Source organism: Eurosta solidaginis, chromosome 4, assembly GCF_040869045.1.
Source record: "Eurosta solidaginis isolate ZX-2024a chromosome 4, ASM4086904v1, whole genome shotgun sequence".
NCBI lineage: Eukaryota > Metazoa > Arthropoda > Insecta > Diptera > Tephritidae > Eurosta > Eurosta solidaginis.
The window spans coordinates 263,641,175-263,662,959 of record NC_090322.1 but is presented as its reverse complement, the minus strand read 5'-3'; the positions used below and the strand labels follow the sequence as shown (position 1 = coordinate 263,662,959).

At 38.0% G+C, this 21,785-nt stretch overlaps 1 protein-coding gene across 1 annotated transcript; it reads left to right on the top strand.

The window, feature by feature from the left end:
• The first annotated feature begins 595 nt into the window (after positions 1-595).
• LOC137248832 (protein stoned-B-like) lies at positions 596-21,469 on the top strand. Its single transcript, XM_067779729.1, has 11 exons — positions 596-786; positions 1,334-1,599; positions 11,428-12,753; positions 12,821-14,126; positions 14,158-16,022; positions 16,087-17,163; positions 17,218-17,386; positions 17,464-17,715; positions 19,338-19,519; positions 19,592-19,802; positions 20,252-21,469. The coding sequence occupies exons 3-11, from the start codon at positions 11,457-11,459 to the stop codon at positions 20,391-20,393; spliced, it is 6,501 nt and encodes a 2,166-aa protein (XP_067635830.1). The 5' UTR covers positions 596-786; positions 1,334-1,599; positions 11,428-11,456; the 3' UTR covers positions 20,394-21,469.
• The last annotated feature ends 316 nt before the right edge of the window (positions 21,470-21,785 follow it).

Below are 21,785 nucleotides of genomic sequence, written 5' to 3'. Positions count from 1 at the left end.
TTGCTTCAAATAAATGTTTTCATACATTTAAAAAAGCAATATGGGCAATCCCCGATTATTAAAATCACCTCAAGATTGTTTATTTTCTCTACTGTCTTCTTTTTTAAAGATAAGTTTGACTTGGAAATATTTGCAGTGTGTTGGGAAACAACCGAAAAGTGTAATGGAAAACAACCCTGTGATATGACATTTCATTTCATATGACATCTGAGATATTAAGAGAAGCAGCCACGAAAAAATACGCTTCTGCGCATTGCACCGTACTAACATTTACATAAGATTTCGTCGTTGACAAATGCCAAATTAAGGAAAAACAACATTGATTTAAATCACATAAATTCACCTCATATTAAAAGCTTGCAATTGAATAATTGAATATAAGACAAGGGAAAGGAAAGCGAATTGCTGTAAGATTTGAATCACTTTTATTTTAAAAAGTTGTATTAAATTTATGTCTGAAAAGATACGAAAATTTATTCCACGCTGAGATATTTCTCAAAGCAATTTACACGAAGCTTTCTACTTAGCTTTCTTCGGTTACACAAAATTAAGCTCTACAGGACGATTTTGCCAAAAGCACATTGTGGTGTGTGTGAAATACTGCGATTTTTCTCAGCGTTCAGTCAAATTCTTTCCGATATAACGTGCACTTCGACAACCTTCGACGGTAACGTGTTTCAAAGTCAAAGTGTGAAAAAAGTATAAAATTTAATTTTATATAAAATTAAGTAGAGTGCTTTAAAAATACTCGTTTGTTAATAATTGTATCATTAAGCGCAGAGAGACGTAAGTTGAGTAATTTACTTCAAAGAAAAATTAAAGAAAAAATCCACTTTGAAGAAATAAAAATGTGTGTAAAGGAATACATTTTTTCCTTGACTTTTTTCTTGCACTCCCACACACTCACACAATTTTTATTTTTTCATGCCATAAAATCTTAAGTTTTTGGTTTGCTTTTTATATTGATTTGTTCCCAGAAATCCTGTGACTATCCTGTTTTGTTAGATAAATTATATTGAGTTAAAATCTTTAGCGAAATAAAGGAATTTTTTTCCTTACACTTATTAGTAGTAGTACCTATGTGTATTTGTGTGAGTGTAAAAATCGATTTTCAACTCAGTCGTGGGCAGCGGCGAATCCCGAATCTAGGTTTCCATATACCATACAATTCGTAGTCGAATTTCATTTTTTCTTTCTCAACACCTTTTTCGCATATCTAACTACATACCTACATAAAGGTATATTACATACATAGTTACATACTTATTTTCTGTACATATATATTATGTTCTCCCTGCAATATTAAATAATTGAATGGGTTAAACGCTGTCAGTGGTAAATGCTAGTGGTGGATACGCAGTGGCCGTGCTTGTGTGGTGTAATTATTTTTGACAGTTTGCGGGAAGTGTTGCTGAGCTTTTACCATTATAATTGAGATGTATTGGTAAGCTAACGGTTCTCAAAAAAACAAAAAAAAAAAAAAAAAACAAAATGAAAATGGTGAAAATATGAAAGAAAGGATTTTTCAAAATTATTGCTACTAATTTGGTACAGAATTTAGTGAAAAATGGACATGTGTGTTTGTGGCCAAAGGCAATGGTGAGTTATATAATATTTTTATATTCAAATATAAACCCCTTTAAATTAATGCTTTAAACTCAAATTAAATTCCTTTAATATTTACAATTTAGTACTTGTAAAATATGTGTATGTAATTAATAATACAAAATAGTAATTCCTATTAAGTTTATGTTCGAGAATATTTGCGCTTGTAATCGAAGCATGTAATATTCAATTGATGATGTATAAAGTTAGTGACTAAGTTCAATAATAGTTCAAGGTCAGCGTACGATTCTTAGTTTTCTTTTTCTTATTTCTTCTTCATGTACGTCATAACAATAGTGCATCTCACAACTATATATGTACATACATATCTACATATCACATACACATAAGTAAGCTCACACACACAAATATGTTCATCTTATATAAGCATTATTTCATTTCATCAAAATACTCAAAGATTAGTCATAAAGTTTGTAAAAAGTTCAGTTGTATGCAACAAGCCTTATCGTACTCCTAGTTTGTTGAGTTGCTGCTATCTTTACTTATAAATAAATAATAGTTAAAAAAACTAAAAAAACACGTTTTTATAGCAAACCGAACTAAAAAATAGAAAATAATTTTCAATTAAAAAGAGTTTATATAACAGTAGTAGAAGGTCAAACAATCGTTTATAGTTAATCACCTCAAAATAAAATTATAATACAATTTAAGTTATTAACAGAATAATTTAATTCACAGTAAAAAGCGTGGAGTGCTTGATATTGAATATTACAATCATTCTATTGGCAACTATCTGAGAGGAAAGATATGAAATGTAGTCAAATGCAACCCACACATTTTACTCTGAATTAAATTATTCTGTTAATAACTTAAATATTATTATAATTTTATTTTGAGGTGATTAACTATAAACGATTGTTTGACCTTCTACTACTGTTATATAAACCCTTTTTAATTGAAAATTATTTTCTATCTTTTAGTTCGGTTTGCTATAAAAGCGTGTTTTTTTAGTTTTTTTAAACTATTATTTATTTTTAATTTTTTAGTTGAAGTAATTTTAAAAGTTTTAGTCGAGAGTAATGATACCTCGAAACGCCAGCGGTCCATGGATGAATCCAACCCCATGGCACCGAAAAGGGCCAAGACGCAGGGAGGCTGGACGCGGTCTTTCGCCGAAATTGCCAAGGGTCGGCAGCATTATAGACGAGAGCAGCGAAGATGGCAGGATCCCGAAACAACAGTGGAAGTGGATCGAGGCCGCGCTCGCTACGGTGGCCGTTAAGGTTAAAAAGACAACCCTGGTCCACCGCCATCTTACACCGATGCAGGGTGGTTCCAGGGCAATGTCAAGCTAATTGCCTGTGACGACGACAGGTCGGTCAACCCCTATAGGGCCGCCGGCACGCTGATAGGGGTGGTATATCCGGGCGCGTGCCTCAAGGTAGTGGAGGCGCGTGATATCCTCTCACGACCAAGGGCTAGAGCCTGGGTTCCAGTGACGCCAACGGACCCAGCTGACATCCTGAACTGCTCCAGGAGTACAACCCGACACCCGCGATCAAGTCAAGTATTTGGGAGTAATTCTGGATAGGAAGCTATTATGGAGTGACCATATAGTGGAGCAATCCAAGAAGGCAGCAGCAGAGCTGTTCACCTGCAAGAGGGCAATTGGCACCTCCTGGCGATTCTCCCCTAAGGTGACCTACTGTATTTTAACAGCCATTGTGGGTCCGATTCTTCTTTATGGAGCCTTGGTGTGGTGGCCTGCACTAGCTAAAAGTACCTATCTTAAAATGCTTCAAAAGGTGCAACGGAGTTCGGAGCTCTGCATTACCGGGGCTCTCGGCTCCACTTCAGATTCCGTTACATACTTACATGGATACATAGATACATAGATAGATACAGGCCAAGCTAATAAAAGCGTGTTAAAGAGGGCTCCAGTATGCTCTTTCGTAGATGTGCCATGCATCCATTTCTATCATTAACAAATGAATGCGTTTTTCGCATTATGCGCAAGATTTCAAATCTATGGCCATTTGGAGTAGTCACAAGTTCAATTGACCTTATGTCCGTTAACCTTATGTGACCCCACCATCACATTATTGCATTGTCATCGAGCCTTGATTCGTGTGCAAAGTTTCAATCAAACCTATGGCCATTCAAAGTGGTAATAAGGCTAATTGGCCTTATGGCAGTTGACCTTATGTCACCACACCATCACAATAACGCATTGTCATGAGCCGTGATACGTGTGCAAAGTTTCAATCAAACTTATGCCCATTCAAAGTGGTAATAAGGCCAATTGACCTTATGGCCGTTGACCTTATGTCACCACACTATCAAATTAATGCATTGCCATCGAGCCTTGATATGTGCGCAAAGTTTCAATCAAACTTAAGGCCATTCAAAGTGGTAATAAGGCCAATTGACCTTATGGCCGTTGACCTTATGTTACCACACCATCACAATAATGCATTGTCATCGAGCCGTGATACGTGTGCAAAGTTTGAATCAAACTTATGCCCATTCTAAGTGGTAATAAGGCCAATTGACCTTACGGCCGTTGACCTTATGTCACCACACCATTATATTAATGCATTGTCATAGGTCCTTGATACGTATTTAAAGTTTCAAATTAATCAGACTTCTAGAAACCGGTGAAAATTAAGCTCAAAGATTCCGAAACATAGATACAGGCCAAGCTAATAAAAGCATGTTAAAAAGGGCTCCAGTACGCTCTTTCGTAGATGTGCCATGCATCCACTTCTATCATTAATAAAGGAATGCGTTTTTCGCATTATGTGCAAGGTTTCAAATCTATGACAATTTGGGGTGGTCATAAGTTCAATTGACCTTATGTCCGTTAACCTTATGTCACCCCACCATCACATTATTGCATTGTCATCGAGACTTGATACGTGTGCAAAGTTTCAATCAAACCTATGGCCATTCAAAGTGGTAATAAGGCTAATTGGCCTTATGGCCGTTGACCTTATGTCACCACACCATCACATTAATGCATTCTCATCGAGCCTTGATACGTGTGCAAAGTTTTAATCAAACGTATGGCCATTCAAAGTGGCAATAAAGCCAATTGACCTTATGGCCGTTGACCTTATGTCACCACACCATCACATTAATGCATTGTCATCGACCCTTGATACGTGTGCAAAGTTTCAATCAAACTTAAGGCCATTCAAAGTGGTAATAAAGCCAATTGACCTTATGGCGGTTGACCTTATGTCATCACACAATCACATTAATGCATTGTCATCGAGCCTTGATATGTGAGCAAAGTTTCAATCAAACTTATGGCCATTCAAAGTGGTAGTAAGGCCAATTGACTTTATGGCCGTTGACCTTACGTCACCACACAATCACATTAATGCACTGTCATCGAGCCGTGATATGTGTGCAAAGTTTGAATCAAACTTATGCCCATTCAAAGTGGTAATAAGGCCAATTGACCTTACGGCCGTTGACCTTATGTAACCACACCATCATATTAATGCATTGTCATCGGTCCTTGATACGTATTTAAAGTTTCAAATTAATCAGACTTCTAGAAACCGGTGAAAATTAAGCTCAAAGATTCCGAAACATAGATACAGGCCAAGCTAATAAAAGCATGTTAAAAAGGGCTCCAGTACGCTCTTTCGTAGATGTGCCATGCATCCACTTCTATCATTAATAAAGGAATGCGTTTTTCACATTATGTGCAAGGTTTCAAATCTATGACAATTTGGGGTGGTCATAAGTTCAATTGACCTTATGTCCGTTAACCTTATGTCACCCCACCATCACATTATTGCATTGTCATCGAGACTTGATACGTGTGCAAAGTTTCAATAAAACTTATGGGCATTCAAAGTGGTAATAAGGCCAATTGACCTTATGGCCGTTGACCTTATGTCACCACACCATCACATTAATGCATTGTCATCGAGCCTTGATATGTGTGCAAAGTTTCAATCAAACTTATGGCCATTCAAAGTGGTAATAAGGCCAATTGACCTTATGGCCGTTGACCTTATGTCACCACACCATCACATTAATGCATTGTCATCGACCCTTGATACGTGTGCAAAGTTTCAATCAAACTTATGGCCATTCAAAGTGGTAATAAAGCCAATTGACCTTATGGCGGTTTACCTTATGTCATCACACCATCACATTAATGCATTGATATGTGAGCAAAGTTTCAATCAAACTTATGGCCATTCAAAGTGGTAGTAAGGCCAATTGACTTTATGGCCGTTGACCTTATGTCACCACACAATCACATTAATGCATTGTCATCGGTCCTTGATACGTACGCAAACGTTTCAAATAAATCAGACTTCTAGAAACCGGTGAAAATTAAGCTCAAAGATTCCGTTACATACAGGCCAAGCTAATAAAAGCGTGTTAAAAAGTTGCAACAAGTCGTTATCCAAGAAAAATTGATTAAAGAATTTTAAACCCAATAGACTTTAATCAGACGTTTTTTAAATATTTGATTATATGTCTTTGTTTGACCACGAGGCACTCAGGAAGCAGTGCATAGATTGAGTGGAACTTTCACCGTTGTACCAACCGAGGTGTGACTTATAGTTGAGGATAACCTTCGAAAGTATTTGTGGGTATTATCTATGTTGAACGAAAGTTGATGATAAAAGTCTCAACACTGTGTAAATTTGGTTGTAATATTTCAATCCGCTTGCGAGAAATAAGCTTAAATGTGGATAGGCGGTTAGGTTAGGTTAGGTGCGCTGGCAGGTCAATAAAACAGAAGAGATACTATTATAGGGGATGGCGCTACGGACATATAGCTCAGAAGTGCAAAGAGATTATATATAGGGCAAAACTTTGCAGGAAGTGCGTTCAAGTGGGACATAAGGCCGCGAACTGCTCAAACATACCGAAATGTGCGTTATGTGTGGGACAACATTCGACAGGCAGATGCTCACAACGGGAAGGAAGCAAACAGATTGCCTTATGAAATTGTTGCTACTCAATTTAAACCACTGTCAAGCGGCCCAAGTCCTTTTATTCCAAACAATGTTTGAAGGAGGGTTTGATATAGCAGTGAACTGATGGCTCGTGGACTTAGCCGGGAAAGCATCAATTTGGATACCAGGAAAACTGCTTCCGAAGAAAAAGGTGGCACCGATAGTGGAGGAATTCACGTGGAAAAAAATCAAAGGAATATACATTTTTAGTTGCTATGCATACCGAGCATGTCTAGCACAGAGTTTGAGAACATTATTCTTTAGATGACCATAGAACAACAGAGTAAAAAACACCCGGTTATATGCCGAGGTCAATTGTATGGGGCAGTAGTTGAACTAACGATGTAGGTAGAGTTCTTCTCGAAAGCCTCTCACCCCTTCGGCCAGGGAAATTAACATTTGACACTAGCAATAGATGCTTCATTATAGATCTCACGTTTGCTAATAGCGAAATATCGGGAGTAGCACTCTAGAATTGTTGTAAAATATCTGGTTGTAGTGCTGTACACCTTTGTTACCATGTTTTGTATGGACTAAAATCACCATAAAATGAAGCTTATTTCTCATTTTTTTGTACAATTGCCTACAGAATTTTTTGCTGCATAAGTTTTTATGAATGTTCATTTGCCAAGCATGATTTCAAGTATTTTTATGAAATACAATACATTGTACTTACGTACTTTCTTAAATTTATATTGGAACATAGCGGAACCAGAAACAGGAGACGGGCGGAAATCAGCTGATTGGTACTTGTTTAGTATGATTTGACACTTGAAATTCCGGCACAGTACGATTTTGACATTAGTCTATCGATTTACAAAAACATAGTACATGTAATTTTTATTTATGTTTCTATGTGTCATTGGCGGCCGCCGTGGTGTGGTGGTAGCGTGCTCCGCCTGCCACGCCGAAGACCGTGGTCCCGGTCAAAGCAACATCGAAAATTTAGAAACAAAAAATGTTCAGTTAGAAAAAAAGTTTTTCTAAGCGGGGTCGCCCATCGGTAGTGATTTGGCAAGCACTCCGAGTATATTTCTGCCATGAAAAGTTTCTCAGAGAAACTCCTCTGCCTTGCAGATACTCGGAGTCGGCTGAAAACATGTAGGTCCCGTCCCGCCCACATGTATGAAAAATTAAAAATGGAGCACGGCAATGGAGCGTGGAAGAGAACTTCGGCATATAATCTCTTTGGGGGTTATGGTGCCTTGGATTTATTTTATATAATTTTCCTTGAAATTGTTTTTTTTATTTTTTAAAAGGCTGCGGTTGCCATTGATACTTCAAATTAAATTAGGTTGCCATAATGGCGAACTGATTTCAAAGATCTTGGTACCATTGGAAAGGTATTCAGATCGGCTTTCGAAAACATACACTGTAAAAATTTTAATACACTCAAACAATTTTTTTTTCTAAAATAAAATTTTAAACTTGAAAAAAACTTCAGAGGCCAAGTGTTTTAAAATAAAATATATTTTTCTTAGAAAGGTCTATTTAATATATATAACATATCCAAAAACTAAAATGGCGTATTTTTTCTTCTTTATACTCAGCTGAGCAGAGCTCACAGAATATATTAATTTTGTTAGCATAACGGTAATTCGTAACGGCATAAACTAATCGAGATAGATATAGACTTCTATATATCAAAATGATCTGGGCGAAAAAAGAAATTCATTTAGCCATGTCCGTCCGTCCGTTCGTCTGTCCGTAAACACGATAATTTGAGTAAATTTTGAGGTATCTTAGTGAAATTTGGTATGTAATTTCTTTGGCACTCATCTCAGATCGCTATTTAAAATAAACGAAATCGCACTATAACCACGCCCACTTTTTCGATGTCGAAAGTTTCGAAAAAACCGACAAAGTGCGATAATTCATTAGCAAAGACGACTGAAGCGATGAAACTTGGTAGGTGGGTTGACCTTATGACGCCAAATAGAAAATTAGTAATATTTTAGAAAATGGGCGTGGCACCGCCCACTTTTAAAAGAAGGTAATTTAAAAGTTTTGCAAGCTGTAATTTGGCAGTCGTTGAAGATATCATGATGAAATTTGGCAGGAGCGTTACCCCTATTACTATATGTGCGCTAAATAAAAATTAGCAAAATCGGATGACGAACACACCTTTTACACACACTTTTAAAAAAAAAAATTTTAAAAGTCAAATTTTTAATCTTTACAGTATATAAGTAAATTATGTCAACATGCAACTCCAGTAATGATATAGTGAAACAAAATATAAAAATAAAAGAAAATTTTAAAAGAAGCTCTTCTTCATTTAATTTGTTGAGTATACTTTTAATGCCATAAGTGGAACAAAAATTTACCAATCCTTGAGAAATTTGGTGAGGGCATAACTTCTATGACGATAACTGCCCGCCTTTAAGGCGATATCTTGAAAAGGCGTCCATCTATAGAACTAAAGATCACTCCCTTTTAAAATACTCATTACCACCTTTCATTTGGTACCCATATCGTACAAACACATTCTAGAGTCACCCCTGGTCCACCTTTATGGCGATATCGCGAAAAGGTCCACCTATAAAACTATGGCCCACTTCCGTTTAAAATCCTCTTTAATACCTTCCTTTTGATACCTATGTCATACTAACATATTCCAGGGTTACCCTAGGTTCATTTTGCTACAAGGTGATTTTCCCTTATTTTGTCTCTAAAGCGCTCAGCTGAGTATGTAATGTTCGGTTACACCCGAACTTCCTTACTTTTTTTTTTTAATTTTAAGTAAATGCATCTCTTTATTTTTGATATTAAGGTACTTTTGAGTTGTGATAACTACAGAATGGCTTTAAAATTTTATTTTTGAAACAGAAAATTTTTTGTGTCATAAATCTATTTTACAGTATATGTGTTCGAAAGCCGATTCGAATACCTTTCCAATGGTATCAAGATATTTGAAATTGGTTGAGTCGTTCCGTAGTTATCACAGCTCAAAAGTACCTATTACCGTCATTTTTCACGCATTTTTCACAACTTTGATACCTCGCCACGCCCACAATTTTTCAAAAATGCAATTCTTAAAAAAGAGGTGGTGTTTGTATAGGTAAAGTGTACTTCTGTGCAAAATTTCATCAAAATCTGAGGGGTCGGGTTCAAAATGTGCATTTTTTTATGTTTTGATATGAAATTCTCTATAGAAGAGCCTGCCTTAAAATGTGCTACACATATTGCTTTTCACAGCTATAGTTTCCGCCTTAAAAGGGCTGCAGTAATCTGGTAGCCTGTAGGATTTTCTTATTTCTGAATCGACATAGTAAACAGCAGACCCGACCGTCCATTAATTTGGAACCATCCGTATACATATTGTAACGAATTTACTGCAAATCCTTTTATTTGCAACCTTCTGCTAAGTTCGAATCACTAAAATGTTGAATAAATAACTCCAATATTTAATAATCCAAAATGGCCTTTATTCAAGTACTTTCAAAATAACACTTCTATGGCTCGACAGATAGCGTGCTTAATCGAAACTGCATATCGCGCCTCTACTGTTGCTGCTTTTATACTGTGTGATTTCCTCTTTGCATCTTCTAGGCGCTTCCAGAATTTACTTAGTTACTGGTATATAATTATAACTACAGATGCACGTGTGTAGCTCTCATATGTGCGTGTATTTGTGAGCGACACTTCCACAATTACAATTGTATACTTTTGGGAGCTTCTATATATATCTGCATGTGTTTGTGCGTTGCTTCTCCGCTGCGTGTACGTACATATGTGTAGACATAATGATTGATTCGTTTATGTAGATACATAATTATTGATTTATGGATGTGCATACAAGTCACTCTTAGCAGCGGCTTAGTGATGACAGCACCCCTTAGTGTTGCTAATATTCGTAACAATATGTTTAGTACGTTCTGTAATTTCTGCACCCTGGCACTAACCCTCCGGCTCAATTCTAGTCAGCAGAACTCTTTCAAAGCTCAGACAGGGGACCATGTATTCCGTTTGCCCGTTATTAGATGGCACTATGCTGCTACGACCATGAGGGCTGCACTCAAGCTGATCCGAGGCCTTAAGCCTTGTTGCCATTAGGCCATTAGGTCTGTAGGCCCGATGTATAGAATGGCATGCAATGCTGCTGTCGGGGTAGTTTTTAGTGCTCCCGTTATGCTAATCATTGATACCCTGCTGTCCACCAAACAAGAACCCCATAGTAAAGTATGTGCTTAACAATTGACGTAAATACCCAATGAAAGAGCTTGGGTGATAAGCACAAAGTCCATCCTGGCAACATCTTGCATGCATACAGTGCCGCGGAGGCTTTCTTCGCTCTCTCTTCCACGTAGAGTTTCCAAAATAACTTAGTAGCTAGTATATATATGGTGCTATATTCTTCTTGTTGGGTTACCTCTCCAAACTTGGGCTTAGTCCATTTAGAGACCTTATAATAGTGCGGTGCGATGTGTCTAATTGTGTGTTTCTAAAGCTCCACTGCTGAGCTACAGTTGTAGATGTCACACTCTATGAACCCCGCCATACTTTTTATTCCAAGGGGTTGAAAACATATTAAAACTTATAAAAATAACATAACATAAATACTTAAAGCTGTATTTATTATACTTAGGGTAATCACAGTTTGGAGACAAAGCTAAAATCTGTAATTTTTACGTAGATATCGTGAACATCCTTTCATTAGTCAATATATCACCTACAAAAATTGAATTTTCACATTAAAAACTGTGATTAACCCCAACTATTATTTATTGCTTTTCATATATGTACATATATTCCACTTATGTAAATATATACTAATCTATTTAATCCATTGTAAATACATTGGAAAGTCATTCAAATGTAAATGTCAATCCCTCTTCGACACTATATTATCTCCCTCTCTTACTTATAGACCGATATCGATGTCTCCGTAATTAGAGAATGCTTAAGTTACCAAAAGGTTTAAAAAAGAAAAAGAAGAAGTCTAAAAAGGATCAAGAACTCTTCACTGAAGAGGAACTCGAACAGTACAAGCGTGAGTTAAAAGCCAAACAGGAGACAGCCGCTGCTAAATCGGACGCTGGTGAATCGGACGCAGCATCAGACGTTGAAGGTGTCGTAGCACCAAATACTGCATCCACTTCGAATTCAACTGCAGCGCCAGCCGAAACAAACGAAGCAAAGGAGGGTAACGCAGACACAAGTACTAACGGTGGCGCAGCGCCAGCAGCTGCTGCAAAGAATACCTCCGAGGACGAAGAGTGGGTGAAATTTAAAGCACTTACGTCCGGTGTAGATTCTATACTACATAAAACTCAAGACGAGTTAGATCGTATTAAGAAGGAATCATTTTATCAACGTTTACCATCTGCCGCCGAGAAAAAGAAGCTCGAGGAAGAAGAAGCTGCACGCCGTGAGGCGTTGCGTTTAGAGGAGGAGCAGCGCAAAGCTGCTGAAAAAGAAGCACAACGTGACAAATTAGCCGAAGCGGTTGTTGAGTTATCCGATTCGGAGGTTGAAGAGGACGAGGAAGTAGGTGATATATTTGCCACTGATTATATAGAAGCAATAACTAGCGGTGAAGTACAATTAGCTGTTGTACCTGAATCACCGGTCCTAGAGTTTGACGACGGTCCCGATCCGTTTGATACTGCCTATGCGGAAAAAGTTATTGTTGGTGCAGACAAAGCTAAGGGTAATAAGAAGCTTGTAAGTCTTGGTGCTGCAGTTGAAGTCCTATCGGGACGTGTAGATCGTGAGCACGCACTTGCACTTGCCAAACCAAAACGTAAACTAAGAAAAGGTATACAGAATTTGTTGTTAAGTGAGAGTATCGACCTTGCCGATCAAGAAGTAGAATTAGCTGCACCTGAACCACAGAAAAATTTACTTGACGAGTTAGTTGATGACGTACCGGGGTCAGATGCGCCTATTGACTTAAGTGTCTCATTACATTTGCATTTAATACAACAAAAGAAGCCAGAAGAAGAAGAGGACGAAGAAGAAGCTGATCCTGGTTGGCCATACTTGTCGGAATTTGATACACTGAAGGATCCTGAAGACGATGAATTTGCCGAATTAGCAGCTGAATCGCTTACAAAAAAAGAAGAGGTCAAAGTCATTACGCAGATATCACTTCCTCCACCGGAAGTACTTTCAGAAGTAGTAGAAGCCGATTGGGCTGAATTTGAACAGTTACCAGAGGAGCAAACAACAACTTTAGGTGCAGACGGCAAAGGTAATAAAGCAATATTAAGAAATTATATATGATTTGTATTTATAACTGTTTTCAAATCTCTTTGCAGTTAAACCAGCGCGCCCACCGCCACCCGCACGACCTCCTACAGGTGCACATATTATACCTGGTGCTATTTATGTGAGCGACGACGAAGAGGAAAACGCTGACGACGATCCCTTTAATACAGCGTATGCTGAACAGGTTATAAGAAAGACTACTGTACTAGAGGAGGACGACGATTTTGATCCTCGTGCTGAGGAGAAAGCGGAACCACCCGCCAAACCCCCACCACCAGCAGAAAACTTACTAACACAACTCACACGTGATCTTTTAGGCGGTAGTGCTACTGAATTGTCTAAAGTTGGACCAGCACCTATAATACCTACACAAGAAAGTGAAGAAGAAGCCGCAGATTTCGACCCTTTCGATACTTCAGCAGTTAGTGCCATTGTACAACCCAAGGCGACAGAGTTGAAGTGTTTGGAACGCGAGCTTCTCACAGAAAGCAATCTTACACATTCACTTAGTGATCCTGATTTTGATCCACGTGCAGACGAGGCGGATACACCAAATTCTCACGCTGCGAGAGTAGCACCGCCTCCGCGGCCAGCTGCTTCACCAGTGCAAATACTATACAATAATAGTACTTCACGCTCTGAAATTGCACGTCGCAAGTCTTCCCTAAGTTTGAACGTTCAATCAAAGAGTGTAGGATTTTTGGTGCCTTCACAAGATTTGCTCGGTGCAGCGAATGACGCTCAAGGCAACAAAAAGCCTTTAACTCCCTATTACGCACCAAATTTAGGAGCAGAGAAAATATCCGAACAAAGCAGTGAGGATCCCTTTGATACATCGTACGTGCCAGATACGAAGCCAACTGAAGTAGAGCTGAAACATTTGGAGCAAGATTTATTGGCAAAAAGTACCTTAAAACATAGCCTATCTGATCCAGACTTTGATCCACGTGCACCTCCAACACCAGTGCCTGCAGAAGATCTGTTAGCAGTGAAAGAAAATATAAAAGTCAAAGTACTTACTCCATCTCAAGAGAGCAAAGATATACCGGACGACAGTACTGAGTACAAAGATCCTTTCGATACATCGATTGCGTCTAATCTACAACCAGGTAGAGCGGAGCTAAAGCAACTAGAAAGCGAACTTTTGCCTACAAAAGAGCCAGAGATAACTACTGGTGTGCTTGATACTCAAACCGACGCGCAAGAACTAGGTTTGGGAGATAAGGTGTTGACTCCCTCAGTTCCTGTGAAACAAATCATACTTCCCGAAGAAGTTGATCCATTTGACACTTCAATCGCAGAAAATCTAGCACCAGGTGCAACCGAAATTAAATTACTGGAGAGCGAATTAATTGAGCATTAATTTGAAGTGTGAGCGAGGGCGTTAACAGAACAAAATGGCAAATCCATTCTTGATGGATGATGACTTGGGTGGCGTGGAAGTCGAGCCTGCCCCCAACCCATTCTTTTCAAAGGCAGATGTTGGCGAAGCTGAAGAAACAGAAACAGATAATCCCTTTGCTAGTCAATCGAACCCGTTTGCCTTTGGAGATGAGCCTGAGGAGAGCGCCGCACTAGCGACTGATATTGATCCAGCAATGAGCTTCTTTGGTACCACTATAGAGGCAGAAGATGATACGCTCAGTATCAAGTCGACAGTTGAAGAAGACGATGAGACTACCAAACGAGCAGGTCCACCACCCAGGCCTGTGCCACCACAAACACAACAACTCATAAATACGGTTTCCAATCAAATGGAGGAGACTAGCTCAGAGTTATTAGGACGCATACCGGCTACACGTTCGCCAAGTCCAGTCTCTATGCGTGATCTACATTCACCTAGCCCTACACCTGACTCCGGTATGGCTGATTTATTAGATGTATCTGACAGTGGTTCGTCTGGTAATATGCAGGGATTTGATATGGACTCAGGCGGTGCTGGCGGCAATAGCGGTGTTGATAATCCTTTCGGTGCACCTACGGCTATATCCAGCTTACATGGCGCAACACCTGTGCCATCATCAGCTAAGCAGCAACCGCCGAGGCCCCCACCACCACGTCCAGTGCCACCGAGACCAGCACCACCAAGCGGTGTGCAAACAAATCAAAATCAACCGCCACCACGGCCAACACCACCCGTAGTTGCGGCAGCAAGCGCTGAGCCGAGTACTGTACCATCTGATTCAGAGGACCTCTTTGATATGTTTGGCACTACTAAACGACCTAAACCGCCACCGCCAAAGACAAAGGAAGATATATTGAGCTTATTTGAAAAACCAGCACAACCAGTAATTAAACCAGATCTATTAAGTGATGATCTAGTACTTGAGCCTTCAGTAGAAGCGCCACCGGATGACGACGAGCAAGAAGAAAAACTATCTGAAGAAGATCCAATATTTAGTTCAATGCTAACACGACCAGATGACAGTACACACGATATTACTTGTCAGCCACAAGCGGCAGACCTTAACATATCGCAGATAAATAGTATAGAGAGAAAAGAGTTAGTTGTCAATGACAATAAACCACGTGCACCTACACCGGATATAGAAATAACGACTGTTGAAGATCTTCCTCGTTCCGACGATGAGGATGAACCAGAACCGGCGCCAGTAAAACCAGTACCGCCAGTAGTTATTGAAACCGAAGCAAGTCCCGAGGCGGAAGAGGAAGAGGAGAAGCAAATAGAAAAGGATACAACTCAAGTGGCTGCAGATCCTTCAGCTTACACCGCCGACTCTGATCACAGTCCACCTACAGAATCTGCGGCTACAACGCAAGCTGTGCCAGAATCGTCATATGAGGCTACTACCGAACAGCAGAATAGTGAACTGGAGCAAATGGATACAGGTTTGGACTTTGCACCACTTAGTGGTGTGGCGAGTGGTGCAGCCTCAGCAAATCCTTTCGCTAGCCCTGACGAGGAAGAAGAGACTTTTCCACCGTCTTCAGTGGTGACGAATATATTTGCTGTTGATGATCTAGACACCGGAATAGTGACAAATATTTTCACAACAGCGTCTGATACAAACACAACAGCAGCTGTGCCCTTGAATATTTTCGCAGCAGATCCTGAACCAGAACCAGCGGTAATCAGCGCACCCGCATACACAGCTAACAATATTTTTGCTAGCGAACCGGATGAATTCGATGCATTTTCGGCGAAATTCGACTCTGTGAAAAAGGATAATATAAGTATTCTTGATGGCTTTGGTGGCGGCTCGGGTGCGGTAACACCTTCTGGTGGGGATGGTAGGTTTTCTCGCGGTAGTAGAGTTTGTTGTAAAGATAATATAAAAAGTTAACTTTTTTTCAGCTTGGGGTAATAGCGCATTTGGATCACCTGCTGCTGCAGTGCCCGACGCTTTTGGCGCAACTGATTGCTTTGAAAATGAGGACGATGGTTTTTATGCTATGAAAGCACCGGTACGCGCCGACTCTGTGGAATCCGTTGACAAAGAATTCAGTGTGGTTATACGCCCTAAAGGAGATAACTCACAAACAATTACACCACAGTTGGCACCACCACCGCCACCAGCGCGCAATATAATTGGTCAAGCGATTTCAGGCGATACAGCACCTGCTGTCAATCCCTTCGAAGACACTGGGTTCCCAGCGCCAGCACAGCTGGAAGAAAACAAAGTCAAACGCACAGACTCACAAGATACACCACAAACACCGTTATATGACGAAGACGTGTCACAGCCACTTGAAGATTTTCCGCGTCTCGATTATGTGGGACCTGGCTGGGAAATGCAATTGAGGCAACCGAATAAAAAGAAGATTACAGGCCAACGATTTTGGAAGAAAATCTTTGTACGTTTGGTAATACAAAATGATGCGCCCGTGGTTCAATTGCTTAATCAAGCAACAGATAAACAACCATTCCAAGAGCTCCCCTTACAATCGTCATACTCAGTGTCTGATATTGGCACCCAACAGTATGATCAATTTGGTAAAATCTTTACCGTCAAACTACAATATATATTCTATAAAGAACGTCCCGGTGTAAGACCTGGACAAGTGACTAAAGCCGAACGAATTACCAACAAATTAACAAAATTTGCACAATACGCGATTGCGGGCGATTATGAGGGTGTTAAAGAGTTTGGTAGTGATTTGAAGAAACTTGGTTTACCTGTGGAGCATGCACCACAATCGTCACAATTGTTCAAGATCGGTTCAATGAACTATGAAGATATGAAACAATTTTCGGTTTGCATTGAAGAGGCACTCTTTAAATTGAACGCGTTACGTGAACGGGCGCTCACCTATAAAATGGAGGAAGTTCAAGTGACGGCCGTCGATGAAATTGTTGTTGAACAAGACTTTGAGGGCAAAATTTTGAAACAGATAGCACGTGTGCGTCTTTTCTTCTTGGCTTTTCTTACAGGTGAGTGTAGCATAATTTTATTGATTGCTTTACTCACAATTCTCTCTCCTTCAGGCATGCCAACCATTGAGTTGGGTGTAAACGATATGTGGCGTCAGGGTAAGGAAGTGGTGGGCCGGCATGATATTATACCAGTTGCTACAGAGGAATGGATACGTTTAGAAGCAGTTGAGTTTCATAGCGTGGTCAATCAAGAGGAATACGAGAAGACGCGTACAATAAAGTGAGTATATAATTTTGTGACAGCAAAGAGAGAAACAGCGCATTTAAGGCACAAATTATGTTTTATTTTGATTAAAGGTTCCAGCCACCGGATGCGAATTATATAGAACTATTACGTTTCCGCGTGCGTCCACCTAAAAATCGCGAACTTCCATTACAGCTCAAAGCCACTTGGTGTGTGACTGGCAATAAGGTTGAGTTGCGCGCGGATATTCTGGTGCCCGGCTTTACATCGCGCAAGTTGGGGCAAATACCTTGCGAAGATGTTTCAGTTAGATTTCCCATACCTGAATGTTGGATCTATTTGTTCCGCGTAGAAAAACACTTTCGGTGAGTTTGAAAAATATAATAATAAGGCTCAAACTCTCAAATGCCTCCTAACCATGAAAAGCTCGTTAATAAAAAAAAATGAGTTTACGAGGTTTGCGCGATTTGCGACCTTTATATGGCATTTGCAAGTTTTTTGAGCTGCTGTAGTGTTATCTTTTAAATATTATTACTGTTTATTGTAAATATATAAAGTGTGAGCTTTTGGGTTTGGTGGTTTTAAGATTTGTTGGAGTAGATTCTTATCTACTTGCTGTATATTTATTTGAAAAAAGGGGGTCGAATGTCCCCCGACACAGTTACGTTATTTGTGACTCAATCACAATATAGGTGACAGAGGGTGTGGAAATTTCTAGTGTAGAGATGAGCAGTGTCCTCTCTGAAAAGTTGAGCTGTTAAATCCTTTTCATACGTTTCGGTTTCATTTAGAAATTTTTACCGGATCACTTTTCGGTTATTATTGGATCACTGCCGATCTGTTTTCGTTTTCAGCATCAGTTAAAGACCATTTCCGAATTTATTTATCTGGATATTTTGGCACCTCTTCGGTTTCGGACAAAGTTTTTGATTATGCAGGACCGTTGTGTTACTATTGTTTGGGAACTATCTACAGATATATATGGGGTATTCCATCCCATTTCGACCAATTTTGAACCCGACCCCTTTAGAATTGGCTGAAAGTTTTTCTTCTTTTTCTAGCTTACGAAAGACGTTTTTCAGAATTTTTTCAAATTTTTTCATCCAACTCAAAAAAAGTTATGAATTTATAAAAAAGCACCGTTTTTGTTTTCAAAATGCTATAACTTTTTCAAAAATTTACCGTTTGGGATCTTTAGTTTTTTTAGAAAATTTGTTTTTAAATGTACTTTTCGAAAAAAATACAAACAAATTTTTAAAGTTTTTTTTTTTTAACTTTTCAGTTTTTCGAGCGAAAGCGAGTCACTTTAATCGTAGATTCCCATAATATATAAAGAAAAGAATACCTAAAAATCATTTTCTTACATTTTTTTGTTATATAAATAAAATTGATAAAAAAAAATTTTATTTTTGAAATAAAAATAAAAAAAAAAATAAAAAAAAAAAATCGGCCCACTCCGGGATTAGTGGGGATGATTGCAGAATTGATTGAAGTTTTTTGAGAAAAAAAGGCGAAATTCGAAAAATCTCGAAAAACTGAAAAATTAAAAAATAAAACTTTAAATTTTTTTTGTATTTTTTCCGAAAAGTACATTTAAAAACAAATTTAAAAAAAAAGAAGATCCCAAACGGTCAATTTTTGAAAAAGTTATAGCATTTTGAAAACAAAAACGGTGTTTTTTTATAAATTCATAACTTTTTTTGAGTTGGATGAAAAAATTTGAAAAAATTCTGAAAAACGTCTTTCGTAAGCTAGAAAAAGAAGAAAAACTTTCAGCCAATTCTAAAGGGGTCGGGTTCAAAACTGATCGAAATGGGATGGAATACCCATTAAAAATTAATTAGAAATTAATGAAGAGCGAACTTTTTCTGAAATGGTTACTATTCCTAGAAACTTAAAGTAGTAATATCTATCGATTTTAAAACAAGTTTTAAATATAAAAAATTCTCAATACTTAGTTTGAAATTTTTTTATTACATACTTGCAGATATGGCTCTGTGAAATCGGCTCACAGAAGGACTGGCAAAATTAAAGGCATTGAACGTATTTTAGGTGCTGTCGATACATTGCAGGAGTCTCTTATTGAAGTAACTTCTGGACAGGCAAAATATGAACATCATCATCGCGCTATTGTTTGGCGTTGTCCACGTTTGCCAAAAGAGGGACAAGGTATTGTTGAAAACAACAGAGAATAAAATATGATTTAAAGGAACAAAAATAATTGTATCTTATATTTTTTAGGTGCCTATACAACGCATCAATTGGTTTGTCGCATGGCGCTCACTTCCTACGATCAGATACCAAGCGAGTTGGCACCTTTTGCCTTCGTTGAGTTTACAATGCCAGCGACACAAGTTTCCCATACGACAGTACGTTCGGTGAGTGTACAGGATTCGGATGCTGATGAACCACCAGAAAAATATGTGCGCTATTTGGCCAGACATGAATACAAGTAAGATAATTCACTTTATAACTTAAGTGGTGCACGATGGTGGAAGGGCTTCTCAGACGCAAACTAGCCGATTTTCTTTCGCTAGTGGCACGAACACACAATTTTCAAAGTTGAGTACAACGGGATATATTAATTTCGCGTTGCTTGTGAGTTAAAATCGACCACTGAGTGTCGCCACCGACTGCATTACTTTTACAAACCTCAAAATAGGAGACATGGCGGAACCATATAAGAGGAAACACGATGATATACATACAAACATAAATAAAAATTCCATTTATTTTGTTTTTTGTAAAAAGATGGACTAATGTCAAAATCATAATGCGCGGAAAGTTTAAGTGTCAAATCATATCAAAAAAGTACCAATCAGCTGATTTCCGGCGGTCACCTGTTGCTGGTTCCGTCATGATAGGTGAAATATGTTTTAATTCTATTGCTTTTCTATATAGAGTTGGAATTGAGACTACGCATGGTGAGTCGACAAATGCTTATCTGGCAGCTACACGTCCAATACGTGAAGAGCCCACACCCACACCCAAACCATTGGCATCACCAGTGCCACCAAGTGATTCGGACACAGACTCAAATTAAGATTAATCACCGTGAGAGAATGAGAACACCGTATAATTAAAAATAAAACTATATACTATACATATATATATAATTAAGGTATACAGACATGCATACAAATATAGAAAATAAAATAGAAACTACTACAAAAACTATTAATGTAGAAAAATTCATAAAAAAATAAACAAAAACCTACTAAAAAAAAGCAAGAAAATAACTGAGATTGTTAAAATGGCATATTCATTATTTAAGTAATTGTTCACACAAGTCAATAAACTAGCAATATTTTGTTGTATTCATATACATACATACATAAATACATATGTATATGTTTATGACATTAGCATACATACATACATAAATATTCGAAATTGTAGTGAAATTAGTTTCTGTAAATGTTAATCAATATCTACACATAGAAAAATATACAAACTTACATAGAAACTAAAATAATCGTACATACATAATTGCAAGCAAAAAGATAAGTATGTAAAAAATAAAGTCGTAAAACTGCAATTGAGCTTACGCTGACAGAAACTCATTGAATAACAAACGCATCGAAGCAATTTAGTGTAACTTGCTAACAAATTGCGTGTAGTTAAAGGATATTTAAAGGAAATCATTAGCGAACATTCACTTTACCATAAAAACGGATATATACATACATTTTTAGCTAGATCTGTGTACACAAAAATTAATTTGTTTGATCATTAACAGTTAATGTAGAACCAAATAGCTCTTATGTAAATCATTACACTCATATATACCAGCGAGCAAAAAAAGAGCAGGAAATGTGATTCGATTTTTTTAAGCTATTTTGTTCTTGTTTCGGGTTCGAAAATTTTTTGAATTTTTATTCAAAGTTTCAGTTAAATTTTTGATTACGAAGTTTGGTAGCGCCCGTTTATTTTAGTTTAATAAAGTACAAGCTTCGAAGCCTCTCAAAATTTCCATTGATTTTTGAAAATTTCACTGGACTACAAAACTGAATTTTTATTTATTAATTGAAATTTTTTATTTGTTGTTTTTCGGCCTTCAATATTTAAATTATTAAATTTTTCGAGCTCAAGGCCACGCATAAATAAAAACCAAATATTTTATATCTTTCAATAAATATACTTGTTTAATGTTAATCGATATTTCGACCTCAATCTGAGATCATCCTCAGGACTGAAAAGATTACAAACAATAAAAACATCAAAAAGTGCATTTTACGTACATCCTTATACCACAACTTACACTCTTGGCTGTGCCTGATCGACTAATTTTAAAAGATTACATATTAAACGAATATAAACAATATAATGTAAACAAATAAATACCGTAAATATAAACAAATTTTGACAAAAAAAGCAGGATTGAAAAATACGAGAAATCCAACGTAATATACCAAATTAATTGCAATGGTGACGG

Excerpts from the sequence above, each read along its gene's own strand:
- LOC137248832 (XM_067779729.1), top strand. The coding sequence starts at position 11,457 with ATGCTTAAGTTACCAAAAGGTTTAAAAAAGAAAAAGAAGAAGTCTAAA. Across the intron at positions 16,023-16,086 it reads AACACCTTCTGGTGGGGATG|CTTGGGGTAATAGCGCATTT; the intron begins GTAGGTTTTCTC and ends ACTTTTTTTCAG. Across the intron at positions 19,520-19,591 it reads TTTGCCAAAAGAGGGACAAG|GTGCCTATACAACGCATCAA; the intron begins GTATTGTTGAAA and ends TATATTTTTTAG.